At 37.2% G+C, this 24,530-nt stretch overlaps 5 protein-coding genes across 8 annotated transcripts; 2 read left to right on the forward strand and 3 right to left on the reverse strand.

Annotated features, from left to right (window-relative positions):
• Nucleotides 1-84: 84 nt before the first annotated feature.
• Nucleotides 85-12,209, reverse strand: slc35a3b (solute carrier family 35 member A3b). Its single transcript, XM_056742295.1, has 9 exons — nt 12,040-12,209; nt 8,451-8,663; nt 7,705-7,960; nt 6,618-6,772; nt 5,955-6,077; nt 3,540-3,714; nt 1,055-1,173; nt 825-958; nt 85-660 (listed from the first exon to the last, which is right to left on the reverse strand). The coding sequence occupies exons 2-9, from the start codon at nt 8,463-8,465 to the stop codon at nt 576-578; spliced, it is 1,062 nt and encodes a 353-aa protein (XP_056598273.1). The 5' UTR covers nt 8,466-8,663; nt 12,040-12,209; the 3' UTR covers nt 85-575.
• A 342-nt stretch (nt 12,210-12,551) lies between these two features.
• imp3 (IMP U3 small nucleolar ribonucleoprotein 3) lies at nt 12,552-15,171 on the forward strand. Its single transcript, XM_056742297.1, has 7 exons — nt 12,552-12,787; nt 13,013-13,120; nt 13,196-13,270; nt 13,446-13,525; nt 14,451-14,502; nt 14,628-14,700; nt 14,910-15,171. Exons 1-7 carry the CDS (start codon nt 12,651-12,653, stop codon nt 14,934-14,936), a joined length of 552 nt encoding a protein of 183 aa, XP_056598275.1. The 5' UTR covers nt 12,552-12,650; the 3' UTR covers nt 14,937-15,171.
• sec22ba (SEC22 homolog B, vesicle trafficking protein a) lies at nt 15,046-17,378 on the reverse strand. The gene is made up of 5 exons (XM_056742296.1): nt 17,164-17,378; nt 16,880-16,989; nt 16,630-16,790; nt 16,241-16,387; nt 15,046-15,625 (listed from the first exon to the last, which is right to left on the reverse strand). Exons 1-5 carry the CDS (start codon nt 17,236-17,238, stop codon nt 15,471-15,473), a joined length of 648 nt encoding a protein of 215 aa, XP_056598274.1. The 5' UTR covers nt 17,239-17,378; the 3' UTR covers nt 15,046-15,470.
• Nucleotides 17,379-17,390: 12 nt separating this feature from the next.
• zgc:55943 (uncharacterized protein LOC406337 homolog) lies at nt 17,391-22,200 on the forward strand. Of its 4 annotated transcripts, none has more exons than XM_056742301.1 (6): nt 17,391-17,495; nt 19,445-19,583; nt 20,272-20,357; nt 20,450-20,514; nt 20,603-20,663; nt 20,761-22,200. In XM_056742301.1, the coding sequence occupies exons 2-6, from the start codon at nt 19,493-19,495 to the stop codon at nt 20,797-20,799; spliced, it is 342 nt and encodes a 113-aa protein (XP_056598279.1). In that variant the 5' UTR covers nt 17,391-17,495; nt 19,445-19,492; the 3' UTR covers nt 20,800-22,200. The 4 variants fall into 4 exon arrangements, with proteins under 4 accessions (XP_056598279.1, XP_056598281.1, XP_056598280.1 ...); XM_056742303.1 differs by having other exon boundaries at nt 19,445-19,550; XM_056742302.1 differs by lacking the exon at nt 17,391-17,495 and adding an exon at nt 17,527-17,971 and having other exon boundaries at nt 19,445-19,550.
• tsen15 (TSEN15 tRNA splicing endonuclease subunit) lies at nt 22,197-23,854 on the reverse strand. Its single transcript, XM_056742299.1, has 4 exons — nt 23,214-23,854; nt 23,058-23,139; nt 22,819-22,954; nt 22,197-22,555 (listed from the first exon to the last, which is right to left on the reverse strand). The coding sequence occupies exons 1-4, from the start codon at nt 23,265-23,267 to the stop codon at nt 22,387-22,389; spliced, it is 441 nt and encodes a 146-aa protein (XP_056598277.1). The 5' UTR covers nt 23,268-23,854; the 3' UTR covers nt 22,197-22,386.
• Nucleotides 23,855-24,530: the final 676 nt, after the last annotated feature.

Consider the following 24,530-nt stretch of genomic DNA (forward strand, 5'->3'; position numbering starts at 1 on the left):
TTGTCTGATCTCTTAAGCACCAATTCAGCATCCCCCACACTAACAGCTAACACAACAGCAAAGTCCAGCAATCACTCTTGATGGTTTGACATTCAAAATGTTTTATTACCAAAAACATGACACAGAGTCGTTTTTTAAATGACTGACACAAACAATCAAGTAGAATAATCCCTTCTTAATATGCCAGTGTTACAACAACGGACATTATAATAGTGTAACATCTTTCACAAAACCCCTTATATTTTAAGTAAACAATGATTTGGAATGCCAAGTGAAGTTCTCAAATGTCTTCATCTTATTCTGCCACCTGATTGGTCTAAAGCAGTTGCAGTCTTTGACATCGAATCAAAACATTCATTAATCATGTGCAACCTACAGGTTGAAGGTATTACACAACACAGTTGCAGTTTTCAAGTTTTAGATGAATGTTATATTCCATTCTGCACCTGGTTCATATCCTGCATCCTCAAAGTCTCATATCATTCTCCCGCACTGCAGCTGAAGGACAGCTTCTTTGTAGATAGTCTTGAGGATCATCTTGTGTTATTCTCGATCTTCTGTTCAGCCTTCTAAACTTAACTGGGATTGGCAACAGTTGCTCTCTCGTAACCATATAGAAATGTAGCAGCGATGACTAGAACAGCACCCAGGAAGAACACACTACGAAGTAGTGTAAACATAATGCAAGTAAACATACTGTAAATACATACTCTTAGAGACTTATTTAGCTAACCTAAAAAACAATTTGAAGGGGGAAAGTCAAAACTATTTAAAAGAGAAAGTGAGGATTTCAAATTGTGAAATAAAAATAATTGGCACAATACCTAGTTGGTTCAAAATCCTCCAACCACAAATAAGAGATGAGTGTGGACAGAATGATTGAAATGGATGTGGTGAACCCCTTCAGGATATTGTCTGCATATTTGATGACAGCTGCAATGACCAACCCACCCAATGCCTATAAGAAGCATGCGGTGCATGTTTACAGAATAGTGACAACAAACACTAACATGCACGATTGTGTGTAAGATCTTGTTTTGTGAGTGAAATATACCTGAAGAGCCACAACTGTCCATGTCAGCATGTTGTATCCTTGAAAGAGTCCGTTCACCTGCACTCTTTCACCATCATAGACAAACACTCCCACAAGTCCGAAAATAAGTCCGAACAAACCTGTAAAAAAGTAAACAAGGATGTTTAACTACTTGTAAAGGGAACGAGCAGATGCTTTAAAAGCACATCCTGGAACCTTGAACAGAAACTTGCGAACAATAGCTACCAAACAATCGGTTGCACCTTACAAGTAAAAAATGCACAAAATAATTCTCTCCTTCTTTTGAGTTGGTAAAAGCTAACACAAGTTTTGTCTTGCAGCATAAAAAAGGATACAAACAAGGGTAAATACAGGGATTAAAAAACCCTATAAGAAAAATTTGCTTTTTCCTGGTCCAAAACATGCTGAATGAAAACAAAATTCTTAAAAAAGTGTACAGGAAAACTTTGTATGATTAAATTAAATTAATGAAAATATTATAAAATAAACTCAATTAAAAATGCAGTATTTAAAGTATTTTTAAAGTATTTAAAGCTGGAATTCATAATTGCTGTGTCTCTTAAAACATAAATGGGACGTTACCTCATACTTTAATTGACATGTTAAAAAGCTGAGCAGAGCATTATAAATCGTAAATTTCAATGGTAAAGTAAGTAGACAGTTTTCAAAACTGGTCTTTATCAATTATTCTGAAAAAGTTACAAAATATTGCAGCTTTAATAAGAACTGAAATATTTTAATTTTAGTAAATTAACAAATCTAAAAAGGCCTTTTATTTAATTGTACATTGCAAACTAAATTACGGATAAAAAAATTGGGATGCCCTCTTCATATAAACATCTATTTCCGTAATTCCAACCAACCAAATAAATTCAAATCAATATCAAATGCTGCTATACCATACAACACTATAGTAAATAATTTAGTTTTCATCTGTTGAAACAGTTTCGGCTGGGCCTTTCTGTCTTCCAAGATGCCTATACCCCTGTGTAAAAATCATTGATGGGTTTTGTAATGTTGCATTGAAAAATCTTTAAAATTAGAAGCACAAAAGTTGTAGAATAGCTATCGCTGCTGTCCTTCTGAAACCAACTTATGGTCATGATTTACATTTTCTGCCATAAATCATCATTATTAGTCACCCTTTATGTTTGTCACTGGGTTTTTCAAATATCTAACCAATAAAAAAAGTATTAAAACATAGTTGTCAACTTTGACAACACAGTTTTTTTGCCAGTGGACTTCAATGGACTCCAAATGGTTGAAGGTCAATATTACAGTTTCAGTGCTGCTTCAAAGGGCTTTAAACAATACCAGACGATGAATAGGGGTCTTATCTATCAGTCATAAAAAAAATGTATTTGCTTTATACACACAAATGCTTCCTTGCTCTGTTCTGCAATGCATGTTCATGACTTCACGTAATACATAATTAAATTGAAAATGTCACGCTTGACGTAGGCGGAGTCAGTGTTTACTGTCATGATTCTGCATCCTTGGTCATGGTTTCCTAGTCTAGTGGCAGAATTATGGCAGATCCCTCGTGTTCAGTGTAGAGAGAAACATGACAATATTTGTTTTGAGCTGCCACGCTCTCTCTCTGGTCTCGTTTTTGGCCAGGCCCTTCTCGTTTTTCGTTAACTTTCCATTAGTGTTTCATCCCCAACACCTGTTCCCTTGTTAATTATCCTTTGTATGTCTCCCTATTTAAAGCCCTTGTATGCCAGTTCGTTTGCAGTGTTACAGTGTTGTGTCCTTGTATACGACCTTACCCTTTAGATTACCTGTATTGCGGATACCCTTGTCTTGTCTTGCTTTGTCCTACCTTGCTTTTCGTTTAGACGTTGTGTCGCCAGTTTGTTTAGTTTGTTTATTTTTGCCCCCCGTGGGAAGTGTTTTGATTTTCCTGCCTCGTTACCGTGTTCCCAGTTTGTGTTTTGTTATCCGCCATCGTGGGTGTCCGTTTTATTCTTTATTAAAGTCTTCCTTCAGTGCTGCCTGCATCTGGGTTCTTAATCCTTACATCCTTGACAGTTTACAAGTGAATGAGCATCCCAGAACAGAGCAAGGCGAGCATTTGTGTTTATAAAGCATATACATCTTAATTTATTTTAGAAAATGACAGATCGTTTCGCTAGATAAGACCCTTATTTATCGTCTGGTATTGTTTAAAGCCCTTTGAAGCTGTATTGAAACTGTAATTTTGACCTTCAACCGTTTGGAGTCCATTGAAGTCCACTATATGTAGAAAATTCATGCAATGTTTTCATGGAAAAACCTTAATTTCTTTTCGACTAAAGAAAAAAATACTTAAACATCTTGGAGGACTTGGGGGTATGTAAAATATCATGAAAATTTATTTTGAAAGTAAACTACTCCTTTAAGATTAATCAGACTAACGTAGTCAATCCTGTTCATTAGAACAGAGTGTCCCAATACTTTTGTACACATAGAGTACATCTATTTATAAAATGAATCTGCTTACCTAGCTGGATATTACGGACCCAGACACTCTGCTTGGTCTCTTTAAGGATCTTTTCAAAAAACACGCCAGCAAATCCGCTGGAGAAACAGGCCACGAGCACAGCCAGCAGGCCCACTAACTGCGAACCCGCAGTCAGATCTTTCTGCTGGCTGTTTGATGCAGCATCAGTTGGCCACTGTCCATTCATGTCAAATAGAAACACAGAGAGAGTCAACACTTCTCTCACAGACAAACACCGTAGGTTCACTTTTAATGCAATGGCTGTTCCAAAAGGTTTGTAAGTGTCTGCTATGTGTACTTTGTAAAGATGATAATCTCTGTTGATTCTGTTGTGAGAAAAAGGCTCCACCCCCAGATAGTGATACCATACACAAATATTGTGTTAAATAATATTGTGTAATGACTACAGATTGCAAAGAAACTAATTTTAAAGGAGTTACAAGGTGTGACCTGTAAGGGAATGAAAGTTGTGGGTTTGAATTTCTTAATCATGAGTTTTGTGTTTTTGCGTACAGGTTCGGCGGCATTTAATTGGCATTATCCTTTAAAAATGCATAACCCTTGCTACGGTTACGCCTGGGGGGTATTCCAGATAGCTGGTTATGTGACATACCCGGGTAAGTTTAAGGGTAAATTACCTGATAACCCAAACTTTCGGTTCCAACAATAAAGTTAACCTTCAGGATATGCAAGTAACCATAGCAACTCATTTCTGAAGATAACCTGCTCCAGAGCAGGTTATGTTCCAGGGTAAATTCACTTTAAGGAAATGTTACTAATCTTTAGGGGTTGTGTGCGGTTTTGATGAGCGTCAAGTACACATTAAGAATAATAAAGCACAGGTTAAGTGTAATATATTATAATTTTAGAGCAATATTACAATTACATTTCCAATCTCACCCATCGCAATTCAGCATTCACAATTCATTTTATTTTTAACTTTATTATTTAAACTTTTAAAGGAAACAATCTTTAAATAAAACAATGTACCGTAAACTGTTATTGTTAAACTTTATATATTTATATTAAATACTGTATGTACTTTGAATTAGGTTTATTAAAACATCTCCAAATATCTCTGGATAAATATACACACCGTACAATTTCCAACAGTTAAACGATGTTAATAGTTAAGTATTTTAACTCCAGAGGAATTGCATATCATCACTCTTGTCCACTTATTAGGCAATATTTGATGCAGTCCGTCAAATGTATTTGTGGCCTAATGGTTAGAGACCCAGATTTAAAACTCAAAGTCTTTATTAGGTGACCCCCAATGGGATCACCATCGCATATTGTTCACATAATTATATTCTTATTATAATTTTAGAGGCATTTAAATAAAGAATATATTAAAGCTGATACAATGCACAATTAGTTTTCAGAAAACCAAATAGAGGTTTAATACTGCCTTCAAAATAAGCAATATGATCACATTTTTTACAATTTTGGTAAAATACCATGGACACAGTTTCAAACATCTCAACAAATCCACATTTTATATAACAAAGATAGCCATGATGAGTATTTATTTTAAATATTATAGTATAAAAATAGTGCATATATTTAAAATATTTATATATTTATTAAAATATTTACTGTATATAGCGCTTCCATTGTGACTTGTGAAATCTGTGATCCATTGACAATGTCTTCATGTTGTTTCTGTGAGCGTGCGTTAACTCTGGGTATCTTTCAGGAGGTTGATTAAATGTACTCTTCAAATGGATTCTGGAACCAACATACCCAGAGTAAGCAAGGTTTGGGTTAATTAACCCAGAGTCTAGGGTTTAACTGATGGTAAGTTAACCCTGTTTTCTAGAATACCCATATGGCGTTTACACTACTTCAAAGTTTTGGACCCCAGTTTACAATCTGCGTGGCGCCGGATGAAATCAGACAAGGCTTATAACATGGATTCCCTCATCTAACGTTATCCACATGAAGACGTCCTTGCTTTTCTTCGCCATCATGTTCATGTTGTACTGGACTGACTGTGACTTGTAACCAACTGTTTACCTTTGTGTGTGCATGTCCAGCGTGTCTGAATGGTCAAGTGACATGCATTTTCAGTAGTGTAGTGTAAACGCAGATTTTTTTCTAAAACGCACGTGGAAACGGCAGTATAAACGAGGACTGTCTTCATTTTAAAACGCTGTTTTGTACGACAACAAGCTGATGTTAGTTTCCGGTTGTTAAAGCAGCTTTGCTTTCAAGTATCTACACGTTGTTCTCTTTTGACACAGTTCAGTATTGTACATTATGTTAATGCATGCAAGTATTAAAGCAACTTAATTAATTTGATTTAATAAATATCTGCTTTGATTAAAAAAGCAGACACAAAGGTAGACAACCGTTTCTGGGAAATGTAACTACAGTTTAAAGCTGCCTTTAAAGAAAAATAAATGTGCTTACCTGGACAAGTGCAATGCCAGTCATTAGAATGACAAGTGAGAGCCACTGATAAATTCCAAGTCTTTTACCCAGCATTGAGACTGAGAACAGAGCTGTGGTGAGAATTTTGAGTTGATATGTAACCTAAGAAACCCAAAGAAATGTAAATGAGGCAAGAAAACCACAAGAAACAATCACTCATAAATCTTTAGTAAGATGACAGAAGGAATTACACTTTTCTTTGCATATTTACTTATTAAATATTTGCTAATCAATTGCTCTGTTTATTACTCAGTTTAAGTTTGATTCAAATATAGAGAATGTGAAACTGACGTCAAGCCCTATGTTGCATGTTGCGGTGACACCGGCATCTTGGGAGGATGATTCTCCACTGCTATTATTGTTTTGATATTTACTGTTACTTGTTTTGTTTGATATATGGAAACATCGAAAGTGTAAGTACCATGGGCTTTTCCTGAACGACTCTGCATAATTCTATTGCAGTTTTTTAACACAGCAAGACCGACCTGCCATAGTTATATTTCCTAATCAAACAAGAAAAACAAAACACTGCATTGAACGCATTAGCAGCAATCCTCCCAATATGGCGCAACATTCAACGCAGCGTGATGTCGATTAACAAGCTCTACATATAGAGATTTTTATGAATCAGTAATTTTTCACCTGGTAAGTAGCCGCATCTAGATTGGACAGAGCCACATAAAGGAGGTTGTTCTGCAGGGTGTAGATGCCAGATGGAATGGCCAACTTTAGCGTCAACAGGGGCTTGTTCATTATTTCTTCTTTCAGCACACGGTTCAGACCACGAACACTCCAACCTAAGCCACGGCATGTAAGAATGACGGCAGTGTGCAAATGGAAGCACTCAAAATCTATTCTGCTGTTCTGAGCTCACCTCAATGTTTAGTAAATTATGAAACAGTAGTAGAGAAATGGCCATTTTAATGTATTATTTAACTGAGAAGGAATACTTAACTCTCTAATGATGGCATAAAAAATCAAGTTACCTGGCGGGTTTAAATGTGTCTATTTGTACCTCCTATTTTTCACAACACTTTCTGTGAATTACGTTTGATTTTCCAGTTTACTGATGTCTCTTTCTACTTCAGGTATGTAGATTTATTATTTTTCTAACTTCCTTCCTGGAGACCATATGAAAGTTACAGGTTTTACAGGCTTTTTTTGTTTGAAAGTAAGCAGTCCGCCAAGTTGTAAACAAAAGCTGAATGAATAATAAAGTAATTGGCTTGGAAAAAATGTAGTCGACTCTGAATTACGCAAATGAGTCAGCCCTAGTCTGATTCACGAACCGCCGTGGATTTACGTCACTACATATAGTCCCCGCTTATGTTTCGTTAGGACTGACCCTAGGACTTCACTCTTCTCCCCCAAACATTGTAGCTCATGAGTCTTATTCACGTTAGACCAATCAGAGCAGATTAGACCATCTGACGAATCACATCAGACTAGTGAAACGAGGGGATTAGACAGATGAATTGAGGAATGAATCATTTGAGAGTCAGTCAAGAAGTAAGGAAAAAATAACTTGTAGTTGGACACTCCAGTAACCAAACGTAGGACCTTATAAATCCCTAGTTATGTATTCTTTAAAATCCGATTACAGCACACTTTATGATTACATGTGTTTGTGAAGATCAAATTCAGTGTGTAAATTCAATGAGATAAGATCAAATTTGGTTAAACATTGTTTTATACATGTTTCAGTGGTGCTAGACTGTTGTTTACTCACTGTGGTCTCTGAAGACAAGCAGCATGCATGTAACAATCTTAAGAACTTCAGCACACACAACAGCAGAAGACGGCAGGTATCGTGGACCCTCGGACTGCAGCGTCCGGGAGTAACGCATGGTTAGCACCAGGGAGGTGGTCTGCAGTACCAGCACCCCCAAAGACGCATACTTCAGACTTGCGGAGGCTGACCTGGATATACTGGACACCTCAACTGGTGCAGGGATAGCAGCCAGGGTCAAGGGTCCCTGTTTAGTCTGAGAGAGAGAGAGCAACCAGCAAATGGTTTTGTGCTTGATTTACTTTCATTTAAAAATATATATAAAAAACAATTTCAAATTTGATTCATGAAATCCAGATAACCACACTCCCTATACTTTGCATTAATGTTTCTTTGTCTGATTATGTTTCAGAGCAAATAATTAACATCACTACTTAGCATGTATCACTAAGTCACTAATGTATCTCTCTATTACAGTTTACATGCCTCCTAACCATTAGAGCATTAGACATTGCTAAAAGATAATGGCAATGTTTGATTATCAACACCTCAAGGGAAACAAGAAAATACTTTTCTTCTCTCTTCAATCACGGCAATTTAAAAATACAAATCTGGCTTTAACCATGAGTAAATATCATCTACCTTTAGCACTGATGTTCATACACTGGCATCAACATGCATTCAAACACATTTCCTCACACCTTCCACAACTCTGAAAATTTCACAGATGAATAACCCTCACTCACCGCTATAAAATTCATCAGGGTTATGTCATTGCTCCGTGTCCCAGATGCAATCGTTCCTTTAGACCGGTTATACTGTAAACGTTCTCATTTCAGTATCAGTTGACAGACTGAAACACTCATTATCCTTCAGTAAAGAGACTCCACCATAAGCCCTTCCCACTGACACACAGCCGGATGGCAGGAGGATGTTATGTGGTTTTGAAATCTTATACACTGTAAAAAAATTAAACGATGAGGAAATGTGAAATGAATAAGGGGAAGCTGTTGCAGTAAGGCTTTTATTGTGTAGCCAGTTTAAATTTGTTTGATCCTAATAGGTTAATCAAGCAGTTTGTGTTGAATGCACTTTAACTCACAGTAGCACAACTGTGTCATACACTTTGACCTAAATACTGAACACGCAAACATCAAATGTATTGATAATCAACAACATTCATTAAAAAAAAGAACTTTATGTCCAACAATCTTCAAGTTACTTTATTACCTTTGTTGGGACAACGATTTAAAGTTGTATTATTTACATTGTACTGTCAAGCAAAGAAACACGCTATTTACACAGTACTATTGGAGCTATGATTATGAAAACAGTGGCTGGCAGGTCCGTGAAAAATGAGTTCTGCAAACAAGGAAGGTCTGGGTGTGATTTAGTATGTTGCGTGCCGAGTGGCCAGAGGTGGGGTGATGTGTGCACTTTTAAGAGCACACAGGTTGCCTTATGCAGCACTGAGGTGGTGGTGGTGGAGGGTTGTGAACTACACAATTGTCCTCTGTGTAGAAGAAACCTCAACAGATCGTGTATATCAAGATGGCATCCCACCCCTCAACCATCTGAATTCAGGTCTTGTTCTTCCATAAAACCACATTATGTTTAACCAATCAAAACTCTTGTAGTGTAGCTTTAATCATGTGTTTCCAGTTTATTCCTGTTCTCCACAGCAGACAGTGTTCGAAGGACGTTCATGTTCACTCTCATGCCCGTCCCATTCACACCTCTGCTCTCTGTGGGTCTCTCGAACTGCCAGTCAGCAGTAAACAAGACTGACTTCATCTATGCTTTTGCCAGTCAGCCTGACATTCAAATTCTAAGGTCTTACTGAGACATGGATTCATCCTGAAGACTCAGCCACACCCGCTGCTCTCTCCACAAACTACTCCTTCTCTCACTCTCCCTGCCAGACTGGAATGGAGGGGGCACAGGTTTGCTTATCAACAATAATTGGAAATATTCCACACAATCTTCCCTATGCAACAACTATTCATTTAAATACCACGCTGTTAATATCACTTCTCCCACTCAGCTCAACCAGGTCCTCTACACACCTTCATTGAAGAGTTAGATATGCTGCTCTCATCATTCCCGGAGGATGGCGGACCTCTTGTAGTCTTTGGGGACTTCAACATCCACCTGGAGAAACCTATGCTTCTGACTTCCACACCCTCACCGCCTCGTTCGACCTTACGTGCCTCGTCACAGCCACTTCTTCATCACTTTCAACATTCTCCTTACTAAATGCCCTACAGCAACACCAACACCCTTTTATTTTAGACAGAACCTTCGCTCTCTCTCCCCTAGCACTCTCTCTGCTAAAGTAACATGCTCTCTTCCCTCCAACTTTGCATCTCTAGATCCTTACAGTGCCACCGACACCTTATGCTTGACACTTACATCCTGTATAGATCACCTTTGTCCTCTGTCCTCCAGACCAGCTAGTGCCACCCCCTCCTGCACTTGACTGTCCGACCATCCTCCGTGAACAGCTGCTGACCTAAGGGACTGCCAATCACTACTCTCATCTTTCTCTGATAGTGTTACCACAGCTAAAACGTCTTTCTATACCACAAATGTGAGCAATCCACCTAACACTCGGAAGCTTTTAAAGACGTTTAACTCTCTTCTTTCCCCCCCTCCTCCCCTGCCTTCACTGCGGAGGACTTCTCTGTTATATTTCACTGAGAAAACATCATCCAACATTGAACTCTCCTCTTTCGCCCCACTGACTGACACTGAAGTCACCAGACTACTGCAAAGCTCTCCTTGCTGGTCTTCCTGCAAATGCTATCAAACCACTCCAGCTGGTTCAGAATGCAGCAGCACGCCTTGTGTTCCAACAGCCCAAAAGGGCTCATGTGAGACCCCTTTTCATCTCTCTCCACTGGCCACCAGTTGAAGCCTGTATCAGATTCAAGTCACTGATGCTTGCCTACAGTACTATCACTGGATCTGCATCGGTATACTTCCACACCCTCCTACATTCCATCTGTATGTAACATGAATGACTTTTGTCAGTTACCTGCCTCTTCATGATGAACTGCACTTCATTTTTTTTAATGATGACTATCGATAATTTTTACTTGTGCTCCTACTGTTTGGCCTTTGCTAATAAACTTTGAATCTTTATTAATACTAAGATTTTAATAGTCACACAGCAAGAAAAAGAAAATGTGTGTAGGATGTAATCTGAGTCTATGAGGTAACAATAATATAATAAGATAACCTCGTTTGAAATGGGTTTGGCTAAAAGAAAATTATGGTTTTGTCTATACTATTAGGTTCTTATACTATACTAACTAGGTTAAATAAAATTGCATTACTAAAAAGAGACAAAACAAATATTTTCATTGACTAAAACTAGACTAAAATGTCATCCGTTTTGGTCGACTTAAACTAGATATAACGTATTACTTTTTTTCAGTTTTGCCATACTTACGCACACACATGCACTATACAGTATATATGTGTGTGCGTGTTTAAATACATATATTTTTATGAATAACCATGCTGTTAATATGAACGTATTTGATAGAAAATGAACAGTGACACATTAAGTTTCTGTAAGTGCTGTAATTGTTTGTGTGAGAAACTCTTAAATCTCATAAAAGTCCTCCTCGCAACTCCTAAACTTTTTGACCTTAAGAGCTCTTTTAAGTGTCAAGATGCTTCACAAATTATTTTTTTTCCTTACTAGGATCTTTTCTGTAATTTTAAGGAGAAACGTCCACATTTAAGCACACATCAAAAGATATTTGTAACTTGGAGCAACTCTTTGCGCTAAGATTTTTCATGAATACGGGCCCAGACTTTTAGTCGACTGAAACTTCACTAGACTAAAAAGAGTATGAAGGTGACTTAAAACTAAAAAAACTAAAATGACAGCTTGACACAAAGACTAGACTAAAACTTAAATTAAAACAGGCCTCAAAAACCACACTAGCTACCAGGAGAACTTCTGTTAGTATCTCAGATACTATACGTTACTTTAAGTCTTTTCCTAACCTTACAAACTCCTATCAATGCAGGTGTTTCCAATTTGATTTGCATTTCTGAATAAATACTGTAAACTCCCTCGTGCATACTTTTATGGAGAGCACTACACCTCCTAAATCTAATTTGCATTTTAAGAAAGGGGTCAACCAGGATGCAGAGAATTAACATTTTAATTTTGGGGAAAAATACAATTACTGTGAAACAACATGTATTGTGAAACACGCTATAAAAAGTAGCATCTCTTAATGTCTGACCCCCTTATCAGTTAAGAAGTATTTCCACGTTTAGAAACGACATTGCTGAATGTAGGAGATTGTACGATACCTGGGACGGTGGCACGAGCGAAACTTAAAGGATCGATGCTGGCTGGCACCCGTCTGGTGCATGGTGGCTTCTTAAAATATAACATGATCTCTTCCTGAGTCTCTATCATTGTGAACGCTAAAGACATGCTTCTGGTTGTGCCGGTTCCTCTAAAACTTTTTTTGGGAGGGTTCGCTTACAGTGACATCTACCGATATGGAAGTGTTTGCGTTTTAGCCCCATATGAAAGAGAACCGACGGCGATTATTATTGAGATGCAAAGCACGCGTTACCAGCCACTTTACTTAAATTACATTTGCACGTAGACATTTTTTCTTAAAATGAATGGGAGGTCATTCAGTGTATAACCAAAGTATTTTCAGTATAATCTTTGGGTGTTAAAACCACGACCTTGGCGTTGAAAATTGCATTTGTTTGCGTTATGGAAAGCGACGGACAGACGTGAGCGTAGTTTCTTCGCCTCGCCACTATGTGGCAGCCATAAGATGCACACCCGTGTTACCCTCTCCTCAAACACTACGAATGTAAACGTGTTTCCGGTTATGTTGAACGTGAGCGTGGTAGCTCTCAGTCACGCTTAGATGTAAATAAAGGGCTTATTTTTTTGCAAGATGGTTCGAAAATTGAAATTTCACGAGCAGAAGCTCTTGAAGAAAGTCGATTTTATAAGCTGGGAGGTTGACAACAATCTGCACGAGGTGAAAATTTTGAGAAAATACCATATTGAGAAGAGGGAGGATTACACCAAGTGAGTAAAGAAAATCATTGTTTATATAAATATAAAGTTTCAAAATCTAAACATTGTTAAAGTCAAATTAGTGCCTTTTATTTGAGAAGCACGTGTGTCTTTGTGTTGCTCACATTTGTCATGGTTCGAGTCCATGGAAACAATTTGACATTTAGTCGGTTGAACCTAATGTTTCAAATCAAGATGTTGTGATGTTTATCTAAAATATCATATTTTTCTCCTTAGGTACAACAAACTTAGTCGAAACATCAGAGAGCTGGCACAGAAAATACGGGACCTGGATGAAAAAGATGGTTTCAGAGGTCAAAGCACAGCTCGTCTCTTGGAAAAACTGTATGTGTGCAGTTTATTGGGCATTTTTGGGGCAGCCTTGTCTGAAGATTGTTATTAATGTTTTAAGTTTTGCAGTTACAGTGTTGGCTTAATACCTACCAAACAGAATCTTTCACTTGCAAGTGAAGTCAGTGCATCAACATTCTGCAGGTAAGACATGCAGCTAACATACCTGTAATGTACAATAGAACTACACAAATGGGGAAAACGATGAGTAATATCAGTTTATTGAGAGTTTAAGCAGAGTCTGTTTGTGAGAAATTGTTTTAAAACGCTCTTTAAAAAAAAAGTTTTTTAATGGTTTGTTTTGTTATTCTTTCATTAGGAGACGGCTTCCCACAATAATGCTGAAACTGCGCATGGCCCAGAATCTTAAAACAGCTATAACCTTTATCGAGCAGGGGCGTATCCTTCAATCATACATTTACGAAACTGAACCATAAATTGTTTTCAAATTCAAAGAGTTGCGTATATTGCATTGTGCTGTGCTTAACTTGCACAAAAAAAACTATAAAAATAACACTAGTTATTGTGTTATTTGAATAAGAAATAGACACGGACAACTAAAGCCAAGTTCACAATACACAACTTAAAAGGTCGGCCGATCGCTGAGCTGTTCAGACTTGCTCTCTGTGAAGTCTGGAGTCTAAGTTGTAAATGCGTTCACACTACTTAAATGATCTGCAACAGGAGGTGACACACTGCACGAGCTGTGAACAATTCTGTGACCCAACGACTCAATTCGGTCCCCAAACCACGTTTTGTCACGAAAAAACGGGAGAAGTGGAACGGAAAATGACACCAAATATGTGCGACGTTGGAATTTTTTATATAAGATAGACGTCGGAAAAAAACGTTCGCTTCAAGCTGTTTGCTTGATGATCTGCTCTGAAAAAACTAGAAAAATAAAAGACAAAGGATATGGGTGAAAGAATGGATCAGCATACGGGGCAGTTCCGGTGGCCTCAACCCTGACCTCAAAAGCTGTCATTGGCTGTGGCTCGTTTCATCACTTGACATCACATGATGTTGAGTCGGACGACAGCACCAGATGTTTATCATGCTAGATATTTGTCCGGTGTCTGCGAGGCATCAGTGACGCGTCAGGGAGCCTCTATGATGAGTTGTTTACTAGTTCACACTTAATGATAGGCGAGCGCTGACCTGAGTTTTCCTGGCGTGCTCAACAATTTGCAAATCGGGCATAAAATCATGTAGTGTGAACTTTGCATTCATTTTATTTGTTTTACCTTGGTGTGCTTGAATTAACCAGTAACTCCGTTTATGCTGAACATGCGTCTTGTAAAATTTTCTTGACTAAAATATTCAGATATTCGAGTCGGCCCTGAGCTTGTCACTGATCCTGCTTTTCTTGTAACGAGGTTAGTTTAAGCAACCCTCAACACGCTTCTTTATCTGATTACCCACAATCTTTAATTTTGACGTTAGTATGACTGTTTAAAAACTGGAACTGTAGCTAAAACAATATTATTGTGCAATATTAAAGGAGTATGGAAGACTTTGTCACGTGGGTGGATTCCTCCAAGATCAAACAACATGTGATGAACTACAATGAGGAGGTATGCATGTTCATGTATTTTATCCTGTAAAGTTTATACACTATCAGCCAGTATTCATTTCTCAAGACATTTTTTTTACACATTAACACATGTGTTAATGATGGGAGAAAACTATTCTAAAAGCATGTTTTGGGTGGATGATGATTTAACAGTGTTTTAATTCTGTATGTGAATTGCTATTATATTTTTTTCTAATCTCTTTTTTTCAGAGGGATGATTTTGACCTTGTGGTATAAATTTCTTAAATCCAGATAGACCAATTCCTTCTAACAGATCTGATGGTCGGCATATAAAGATCCGCTTTCATTACGTTAATTTCACAATGCATTTATTTGTAAGCACAAGTGTATTGAAGTGTTTTTTTATTTTGCATCATGTATATCTTCTAGAACAATAACCCTTTATAATGCTTTTGTCATTATGTACTAATGTGTGCTCCTTAAAATTTACAAATAAACAATATTTTTCACATTTTTCAAACTCCTGGTATGAATTCAAAAGAACACAACTTACACCTTGCATAGTTTAGTAATACGTACATTATGAAAAAAAATCAACCAAAAGTACATCAACAACTTACACCTACAGTTATAAATTAAGTTACAATAAAACAATGAAAAGACATCAGCATTGTGAACACATCACATTCTTCATTCAGAGGCTATATTTAGTCTCTCAAACATCACTTTAAGGCCATAATGAACTGTTGGATCTGCCAGCATTTCTGAACTAAAGCCCTGAGAGTTTCTGCTTGAATTTGTCATTTACATTCACAGCCACCAGAAGCGTACATACACAATGAGTGTGATGAGAATAACAGCACCAGCAGCCAGTTTAGCATAGGTGGACCTTGTGTTGAGATATTTGGCATCGCTGCGGTACTTCTTAGACAAACTGGACAGATTAGCAGCCTTGGAATCCAGAGCTGCAGAAAGAAACAACACAAACTTTAATGGCATTTAACAAAACCAGAAACTATTAGGAAATAACTTTAAAACGTATAGTAATAGGAAAACTGTTCAAATCAAAAGATTAAAGTGATTCCTCACCCAAAAAGGAAAATTTCTTTGTTCAGATGAACACAAAAGACATTTGAAGAATGTAGGACAGTAAACAGTTCTTGGGCACTTTTGACTACCATTGTATTTTTTCCTATTATAGTCGTCAATTGGGGGGGAAATCTGTCTGGTAATAGGTATTATTCCAAATATCTTTACATTTATTAATTTGGCAGATGCTTTTATCCAAAGCAACTTATAAGTAGGAGAGCACATAAATCTTGTCTACACGCTTAACAGTACCGTTAGTTTACAAGGCCGTGGTACTGGAAGAATTTTAAAGCGAGAAAAGGAGAAAATTAACAACAATAATTTTTTTTTGGACAGACAGTCAAATAAATGTGTTATTTCTGTGTTCATCAGAATAAAAGAAATGTATACAGAGTTGGAATAACTCTAAGGTGAGTAAACGATGATGCGAATTTTCATTTTGGGGTGAAGTATCCCTTTTAAGTAGGTTAATGATAATATTGTTCACTTACCAGACAAAGCTTCTCCACGCTGGAGAACCTCCTCTATATTGGCAACCATAATCCTTTGAACATCCTGCAACTCTGTATTGATGTTGCCCATATTTCTTCGGGCTCTGCTGTCAACGTAAGACTTTTTGGTCTTCTGTATGTATGTGTCTGGGGATAAATTAAAATGTTTATTTTTGCTTGTCTCCAAAAAGACTTTAGTAAACCAGTTACCATAGTAAATTAGTAATAAATATGCATAGTAAACTTTGTTTACTTTGCTACTTCCTACAAGACAGTCCACTAGAATGACCTGCTGTCAGGTGTCTTCCCTCAAGATCTTTAACCACCAAACTAAAATATTCAAGTATACAACTCCGTGCATTTCTAGGACACATTCTTAAGTTTCTTACCAAATTCAATTAAAGAGTATGGCCTGGACACTGATGGGACCTTTTTCCCATACTGCTCACTGAATTCTGCCTCAAGATCCTCCAGATAGGCAAATGCCAGTTTCCTGGGGAATCCGGCTTCACATAAGGCCAAGTAACACACTCCCTTCTCAATGGCATAGCTAGAAAAAAAAGATTTTGATGTGTGATGACATCCAGATATAGGTCAACCACAAACTATACGTATATGTGAGTGTGTGTTAGGACTTACTGAAAGCACATGGTACCTGCTTCTAAAGTACACCGTGCAGGACTCTGTTCATTCAGTTTTCGACAAAGCTGCTTGGCTTGATTCTGATACTTCTGTAAATCTCGTCCAGACTGTAGGATTATAACTTTAGTAACTCGTATTTCATAAATTAAAGTACTATACACTCACAATAACAAATACACAAAGTATCCAGCGACTCAGACTGACTTGATCTTTGGTACTTCAAACTTTATGAATAATTATTTGAAGCATGGAGAACTGCTTGCGATTCATACAGAACTTACCTGCTCATCCTCTTGCATAGATGCAGCAAGTGGCAAGCCGTCGGCGACTCGAACGATCATCGTCAGCAACATCATTTTGACTGATTTCTTCTCTTCTGTCTACTCTAAAATGAAGCTATCTACCAATTATTTCACTGACTGACATAAAGTGACACATTTGCACTGACAACAGCGTTGATGAGTTGGCCGGAAGAAGTTGTGTTACCTCAAATTCGTTCCGACATTCGCATACCAACCGTTCCTTTTTTGCTTATTAATGTCCGGAACTTACACCAGTATTAGAAGAAATATAAACACCGGAAGAAGACCAGAGAAAGACCCAGAAAAAACAGGTTTGTAATTAACCAAAATGTAAGACCACGAAAACGTGAAATTTCCAATTGATTCTTAAAAGTTACCATAAACCTTTTCGTTATTTACATGTATCTCATTTGTGTATTTCATTCTACTCAACATATTGGCTTTTGGTTGTTTGCTTCGTTATGTGTTACATGTTTGCGTGTAGCAGAAAAGAATTAACAACTCTAACGTTACTATTTAAACATTTACAAAACTCCCAAAATAAATGTTGTGCCGACTAACCCAAAAATCCGCCGGTCAATTTGTACTTTTTAATCATGCTTTGAATGGGGAATATCAAGGCAATCGACAGTGTTGGGTAGATTGCGTGCGTCTGCCCACGACGATCATTTCGATGAATCGATTGCTCATGTCTGCGGACTGTTCAGCGAGTTAGCTGATCTTTCTTGAGCGATTTTCTTGCTGCTGATCACGAACAGCGCGATTAACCTCTGCATCTGCACTGACGGTAATATCAGCTGTATAAAGTGATTCTTTACTTTCTTCGCATCTTGTTTTATTGACGAATATTCGAGAAATCGGGCAAAATGTGCCTTTGTGTTGCGACTATTGTCGTCGTCACCTATGTTGTGGTCAACAAAACAGATCAGATTCGCGTCTGACTATGATTTGATTTTGGAAACATAGCGTTCTGGTGAAAAAGATGATGTGCAATGTACGTGTTCCTGCATTCAATCTGGGGTTTGTCTTCGAGTGATATTTCACGTTATGCTAAGAAGTGATTGTTATTGTATACGTTCGTTACAAGGCCACATTGCTTACTTGATGGGATGTCAGATATGAAAGACATTTAAACGTTTTATTATTTGCTTGATTTATAGACAGGTCGGCGTTGTCTAATGTTTAGTGCTCTAACTATAGCACTATTAACTCAGGGTCACAGCACATCTTTGTGTTATATGGACAGTTGTCACTATTTTCGAGAGCTGTGTTTTGTATGTGTGAGCTAACGGTTCTCACCTCTGAGAGCGATTAGTTCAGCCTCATTGGATTGGCTGCCACTGTGTGCAGCTCTTTTGATGCCAAACAAGGGCCCTTTATGCGCGAGGCTCCAGCTGGACACGCATGTGTGTTCTGATTGGATGATGTTCATACACGAGAATTGACGTCTTCAAGTATAGATCAAAGTCGCATTTTAATGTTATTTAAAAAAAATACTAATATACAGTGTGACTAAATCGTATTTGGACACTTTAGGAATTCTCGAATTATGAATCTCATAAGGCTGAATTTTAAAATATTAAAGTGTCAGTTTAGGTAAATATGGTTGGTTGTCTTTTCAAGTTAGTGCTATATTATAATTCTGCAGTATGTGTACACATATTATATATATATTTTGTATGCTTAGAGAGAGAATTACACTACATTTGGCCAAATGTGCAATGCACAAGAAAGCACATGTAGTATTTGTAAGATGCTACTCATTAATGAATAGTTCCAGTTTACTTATCTAATGTTAGTTTCCAAAACATACATTTAATTCAGAAATAGTCTAATATATTTTGTTTGTTTATGTTGTTGTTTTGAAACTGTCTCATAACTTTTAACCAAAAGTTTTACTCTAACTCAGTCTCTTGGGTATGATTTAAAGAGAGTCATAGACACCCAAGCACATAGAATCTCATCTTTGGCCAATTTAAGGCCTATATCTATTTTAACCTAACCAGATACCTTGTCTAACCCTAGCATTATATCAAACCATTTACAGTGTTTATTCCATCGCCTTAACCCAAATTCATATCAGTTGCTTGGCACAAGATGTGTACACAAATGTGACACACCCAGATATGAGTTTTAACTTCAGTGTACGTCAGTACTGCTGGATGAAGCTCCAAGCTAGACATAAATTAATTCATTTAATAGCTAATGTTGTCCGGAGTTTTGCAATGATTTGTTAGACTGCTGTGCGTTTTGTGATCAGGTGCAGTAGAGAGTGCCATGCAGGAAGGTGAGGAGAGTGAGTGAGGCGATGGGCTGTACCTCAGCCAAGCAGTTGTCATCAGTTCCCAATGATGAAGAGGGTCGGGGTAAGAACTACAGCAATGGAGATGCGTTCTCTGGTCAGTTTATCTGCAGTGCTTTGCGTTCTTTTCCTTAGTATATTGATGAAAGCGTTTGTTTAGATTGTGATTGATTTCTGAAACAAATTAAGAATACATTCTAAATTTTAAATCGCTTCTTGAATTTTACTCAAAAATGTTTAATTATTAAAATCTTAGGAAATTCGTATTACTGCTGTCACGTCTACTATTATTGGCCCTGTTTTTTATGCAGTATCACTGTGAACTAGTACACAAAAGATGTAGTGTATTTTGCAATTTTGTTATTAATAAGCAATGTTTGAATTTACTTATAGAAAATTATATTTTATTTATCTTGTTATATTGTTATAAATAATAATAGTAAATCAACTTTCTTTTTATGATAATTTGAGCATTTTAGGATCGTTTGCTTAAAAACTCTACAAAATCTAAAAAAAAAAAAAATATACATTTTCAACCCTCAATCGACCTTGTTTTGAAATACAATACGATGGGTATGATAAGGACAGACTCAACATTAAGTTACATTGTCTTGTTAGTGTAAGTACTATGTTTTCATTTTAAAGGCACTTAACTAAAGTAATTTACAGTAGGCTACTTACAGGAACAATCCCCCAGACCCTTAATAGTCTATAATGATGGTAGTTTATATCATGAAGCTCCAACCAGCAACCTGTTATAAAATGTTTTATTGTGTGTGGTGTAGATGAATACAAGCTGAAAGGAGTTGAGAAGGTGAAGTACATGCACGGAGAAGAGGAGCGCATGAACACACGGAACCAAGAGAACTTGGTAACGAATGATACACACTTTGTGATATTAATATTTTAATAGTTATATCAATTTACTTAAGTGTTTACTTTTTTACATTACTTTTTGTTTAGGAAAAGAGCACATTTTTGCACAAGGGCAGGCATAAGGATGCCACTGGGGATACTAATAAGATAAGGTAAGTCTGTTTTGGGGTTCTTGAGTACCAAAAAAAATGAGACGTTGTGTTGAAGACCAATATTAACCAGGTCTTAACTGTTCATCAGTATCCACTCTTCAGAAAGCCAGCAGGAGTTCTTTAGAATGCTGGATGAGAAGATTGAAAAGGTATGTGAATTGCTGTGCAAAGTGTCACTCACATTTAGTTTAAAACAGCCTTATTTATCCAGTTTTGCAACAACTTTATTCACTCCTGTTTCCATAGGGACGGGACTTTTGCGCTGAGGATGAAGATATGACATAGCATGCTGAGACCTCGACTCACCAGCAATGAGTCAGAACTGCCCCAATGTTCCTTACGACCCCTTTCCATGCCTTCTTACCCAAGTTTACTTATCTGCAAAAGCATGGGGTTAATAACATGGTTGATAGTGACATTCAACCCTTTTATTCCCTCAGTTTACATACTACACACTTTTACCAGATGTCTTACAGGTCAGTCTTGATGCATTGTATTAGAAAGCTAGGGGGCATGGAAGGCCTTGTTGAAGGAAGCTGGGATTTGGCACAAGTTTTGAATGGGAAAGACATTTTCAGACTGTTCCTCAATCCCTTGCCTTACTCAACCCATAAACCTACTCGTATACTACATACGGCGGAGAACCATGCACATAACATCCTGGATTTCGCCTTTCCTTTGACATGGGCATCTTTTGGAATCTCACACGCAAAATACAGCACATGTACCCACCCTAAGGGATGTCCAGAGAAGATGGGTGAGCCTGAGATGGAGATGAACACTAAAAGGGACTTTGCTGAGGGAATAATTTGATGCTGAGACACAGGATGCGAAATCTTATGAACAGAAACACAAGGCCATTTATAGCATTCCAAGTGTTTTTTTTTACAGTGTGAGCAAAGTATTTTTCACCCACAAATGTTTAGTGTTACGTGTTTTTGACCATCGAGTCATGTGTTACAAAGCTCAGGACAGTGGTGCTGTATCATCAGTAGATTTGTTGTTGGACGAGTGCAGTACAGTTTTGTCATAGTCTGTCTTGGATGCCGGGTGAGTATTAATGTGGCTGAATGATGAATAGATCAAAGCATCTAGCGGAGTAATGTTTAGTGACCCTAGTTACAGTATCATAATGTCATTTAGGTTTCTAATACTCATTTTGTTGCATAAATCAGGCATTAGCTTGGCATTTACATCACTTACATTCCATTTTTATAAGTTGATATAAAAACCAATACAAGTTTTGAAACCAGCCTTCTGAGAGTTTTACATAGATACATTTTATTACAAAGAAGCGCTATTTCTTTTTACAGTTATGGCAGTAATGATAAACTTACCATAGCCTTAAGCACAGGCAACAACAAGCCATTTTTTGTCTTCACTCTCACACTAAAGTGAACAATATCACATGTTTGGTTATACAAGTTCTCTATGCAGTTGGGCCAAACAATATTGCCAAAAATTTTTGAAGCTGAATGAAAAAAAAATCAAAGTGTAAACAAAGACATCCTGTTTACCAATGTTATTTCTTTATTTAAGCTCTGTATCATTAATGTTAAGATAAGTTACCAATGTATATTGTTTAGTCTGTTATCCCTGCACTGTTTACGTTTTTGGGTTTTATACCATGTCATTTTACACAACTGACATTTCAAGTATTTGTCCGAGTAAAGAGGAGTAGCTCAATTGTATTGTCTTTAATACTGTAAATCTCTATTGCGGTATACAATAGCAAGATATATTAGGATGATCGCAAAAATATACAAATTCAGTCTCTCGTGTTCAACCTCAGTTTCTTCTAAACTATCCTGCATCAGTCCTCATCGTAATGATCACTTTTGGATGCGTTTATTTATGCTGGATCTGGGTTTCTCATGTTTGTAACCTCCGTTTACGATGCTGTCGGCGACCCTGGTCTTGGATGTCCAATGGAGGATCAGGGGTCAGAAATCCATCACACAGCCTCTGGTACACCAGACTGGAGTCAGACGCCACTACACACAAGAGCATTGGGGAACCTCTGTCTAAAACACAGCGTAACCTAAAAGATGGAAGGATTTGTAGTGTAAACATTTTATAACAAACGCTTTTAAAGTAATATCTTATTGATAACATCCACTTTGAATAGCATCCATACAATGTCTATACCACCGTCCTATATGATGACCTGCATATAACTTACACGTGACAGCCATAAATTTTGTAAATGGTAACAGAAATGGCTTAAAGCAACTTTCAAGAATTATGACATATTCAACTACTTGGTAATACAAGTATTCTTTAATGGTTTTGACTGTTTCTTACACTTTGTGCTTGATGGATCTATGTGAAGGGAGTGGGTAGATCATCTGTACTGTGTCTCCCTCTTTCTCTCGACCCTCCAGCAGAACCGCCTGTAACTCCGGACAGGAAACACCAAACACCCCTGACCAGCCACGAACTTCAGGAGAATAAATACAAGACCAAAGTCTTTCTGTTACGTAATGCACATGTATTTTCTTGTTGCAATATAACTACAATTTGGTGATATTTGCTTTTGTCACCTTCTGTCAGATCCATGTAGACCAGGAAGGCAGCATACACTTGAGCACTGTCACCCACATCTAGACGCATAAGATCTTGGTACTAAAAGGAAAATTAAATTAAAAGCTATTTGGTCCAAATGTATAAAGTATTAAACAAATGTGTCTCGCTCTTACCACGCTGTGCTGCTGGATCCAGTTCGGAATATCTGCTTGATGTGCTTCATCCATTATAATTTTTAACTTTTAGGCTGCTGTTTCCCACCAAGCACATATTTAATTAATACATTTTACTAAACATATATGTGTAGACCTTACACGTGCACGTGAACGATTCGACAAACCATCTGCGCTTCTCAACAACGAATCTTACTACGAGAAAGGCATGATCTCATGAATATTAATTACGTCCTGGTGACGTCTAATGGTAACGTAGTGGCGTAGCATCATTTCCTTTCCCGAGAACGTCACGCAACCTTAATATTCATGAACCAAGCCTTCAATGTAATATCTTTAAAAACTCGCATGCTTTGTAAGTCAGTGGCTTAACAGTCGTTGTTTTGTATGTAAGACCTCATAGACAGACGTATTTTAGATGATATTAATTTAGCCAAACTGATAAAACACCAGTGCAGCCGGTTGTTGTAGTCCTTCACTTAAATGCGTTCGGGTAGAAACGACACCGTTTTTCAATGGATCCATATATGAAGCACTTGAATTGCTTGAGCAGGAATTGCTTGTTTGAAAGAATTCACTTATTTACGTCGCAATAACTGTTTGGTGAAATAAGTAGTATTAATAACATAATCAGTTCACTGAAAAAAAAAAAACCTGTCATCTGCAAACCCTCACACAATTTTAACTCTGTAGGACTTTCCTGTAAAAGACAAAAAAGCTGTTTTTAAATCTAAAAAGATCTTAAATCTTTAAAATGTTATTGAGTTTATAGGGCTTAGTTATTTTTCACGAGAGTGAGTAAAGCATGACAGATTTTTCTTTATAGAAGGTCCTTATAGGCTTCAGAGGTCAGATGATTATAGGGACATGTGGACAACATTCATATTACATAGGCTATGAATAATACAAATGTATTAATAACAAAACTAGTCTTATGGGTACATTTTTCGAAATTGTGATTTTTAAATCATCTGAAAGCTGAATAATTACGCTTTTTATTGATGTATGAGTTGTTAGGGATAGGACAATATATGGCGGAGATACAGACGTTTATTACTCTGGAATCTAACGCTGCAAAAAAATCTAAACATTGAGAAAATCGCCTTAAAATTTCTCCATCAGAGGCGCTGTCGCAAGCCATCCACTCACAAAAATAACGTTTTAATAGCGTATAATAAGCATAGTTTATATATTTAGGAAATTTTATATATTTAGGTAATTAACAAAATATCTTCATGGAACATGATCTTTACTTAATATCCTGATGATTTTTGGCATAAAGAAAAATGTATAATTTTGACCCATACAATGTAATGT

This window comes from Triplophysa dalaica, chromosome 3 (genome assembly GCF_015846415.1).
Source record: "Triplophysa dalaica isolate WHDGS20190420 chromosome 3, ASM1584641v1, whole genome shotgun sequence".
Classification (NCBI taxonomy): Eukaryota; Metazoa; Chordata; class Actinopteri; order Cypriniformes; family Nemacheilidae; genus Triplophysa; species Triplophysa dalaica.